The sequence below is a fragment of the Micromys minutus genome, assembly GCF_963924665.1.
Source record: "Micromys minutus genome assembly, chromosome: X".
Lineage (NCBI taxonomy): Eukaryota > Metazoa > Chordata > Mammalia > Rodentia > Muridae > Micromys > Micromys minutus.
The window spans coordinates 125872515-125874671 of NC_137970.1; the positions used below are offsets into that span (position 1 = coordinate 125872515).

The 2157-nt window shown below is 38.1% G+C and overlaps 1 protein-coding gene across 1 annotated transcript; it reads left to right on the forward strand.

The window, feature by feature from the left end:
* The first annotated feature begins 260 nt into the window (after positions 1-260).
* LOC308415989 (low molecular weight phosphotyrosine protein phosphatase-like) lies at positions 261-841 on the forward strand. Its single transcript, XM_080911022.1, has one exon. It carries the CDS (start codon positions 266-268, stop codon positions 740-742), a length of 477 nt encoding a protein of 158 aa, XP_080767148.1. The 5' UTR covers positions 261-265; the 3' UTR covers positions 743-841.
* Positions 842-2157: the final 1316 nt, after the last annotated feature.

Consider the following 2157-nt stretch of genomic DNA (forward strand, 5'->3'; position numbering starts at 1 on the left):
CAGACTGATATGGGTAGTTTTTAGAGTGGTCACACTGATGCCAATAGGAAAGAGGAATAGTAGCAGAAAGATCAGGTTTAACACAGATGCATTACAGGGGAAAGCTGTGTGAAAGCCATGGAAGTGAAGACCACTTTAAACACAGCAATATAATTTCAGGGTCTCCATCTGCTGTTGTAGGGCATGTGGTGTCATGGGCCAAAGGTGTGAAGCATCAAAAGTTTGTGTCACCTGCTTTTAAAAACCACATAATGAGCACGGAAACATGGCAGAGGTTGGGTCTAAGTCAGTGCTGTTCGTGTGTCTCGGTAACATTTGCCGGTCACCCATTGCAGAAGCAGTGTTCAGGAAACTGGTCACTGATGAAAAGGTTTTGGATAACTGGAGGATAGACAGTGCGGCTACATCCACCTATGAAGTGGGGAACCCCCCTGACTATCGAGGGCAGAGCTGCATGAAAAAACATGGCATCCACATGCATCACATTGCACGGCAGATTACAAGAGAAGACTTTGCTACATTCGATTATATACTGTGTATGGATGAAAGTAATCTGAGAGATTTGAATAGAAAAAGTAATCAAGTTAAAAACTGCAAAGCTAAACTTGAACTACTTGGGAGCCATGATCCACAGAAACAGCTCATTATTGAAGTTCCCTGTTATGGCAATGACTCTGACTTCGAGGTGGTGTATCAGCAATGCCTTAGGTGCTGCAAGGCCTTCCTGGAAAAGACTCACTAGCTGGTCCTACCCACCACCATTGAGCAACTGCCTACTCACCTCTGCTATGCCCAAAGGTGGTAGCAGTCCCATCCCCCACCTCTCTTTTCAGCTGACTTACTGTATATCTTTAAAATAATTGTAGGTGGAAATTAGGCATATGTTCAGAAAGATAAAAGCATTTGAATCGGACGGTTTGAGGTGTGGCTAAGCATTCTTAGACTAACTAAATCTTGCCATAATTACAAAATAGTGGAACAGCAAATATGAAACAAAAGAAAACCCAGTAAAGTAACAATGACCTACAATGTCCAGGTCAACTTCTGAGCCCAGCAAACCTGGGTAGCCTGGTCTACCTGGAGCGCATGGGCAGCACCCAGTGGTGCTGTCTGCTTGCCTTGTACCTCTCTATTACAAACTCTTATTGTGACAATATCTCCACCCAGGGCAGCCTTTCATTGAACCTTAGAATTGTTTAAACTCTGAGGGTATCAGTGTTTGAGAGGGAGAAGCTGGATGTGGTGATGGGCCGGGAACTCCAGCAGGCCATCCTGGGCTATATAGTGACACCCTGTCTGAAAAAGAAATAAAAATAATAGAAGATGGGACCCACAGATTGGTAAAATTAACAACTTTAATCTTACTTGGTTTTTGTGTAGTTTTTTTGAGCTTTGTTTCTATTTGAGTCACTTTGTTTTAAAAAAAAAAAGTGTGCTTAAATAGTGGTATGAGTTTGTAAGTGTTCTCTATCAACATTTTACAAAGTGACAGGCAAGCATAAATAATTTTAGTGTATTTTCAGAAAAGGGACCTCAAATTTATATGGATGTATGTCAGTAAGGATTGTGAATTAAACTGGGACGTTATCAAATACAAGTAAAATACAAATAAAAAAAACAAAACCAAAAAAAACCACATAATGCTTCTGTTGATCATTTGGCATAAACACCCATACACAGGACCTATCCCCATGATGGCTTTGGCAGGCCATGTGGCTTCTACATAAACAATGATTTAAGATAGAAATTATATATATATATATATATATATATATATATATATATATATATATATATATCCTTATATTTACATTTCATATATATAATAACTCCTCATGAATTAAATTTCTAGGCTCTCAAAATTACATGTATGTATGAAAGTAATGATAACAATGACTAAATGCATAAAGAAATGGTTGAGCTGTATATATCTCTCTCTATATATATACATATATATATACATATACATATACACATATACACATATATGTTGTAAGTCATTAAATACATGTCTAACACATGTAAGCTCTGAGTTAAGTCCCCACAACCAAAATCAAAACATATGATCACTTGACTGTGTGCTTGTGGTTTTAATTCTCAAATCATGGTAGTAGTTTCCTTGAAAACATTTGCTGAACAGACAAAGAGTAGGAGTTG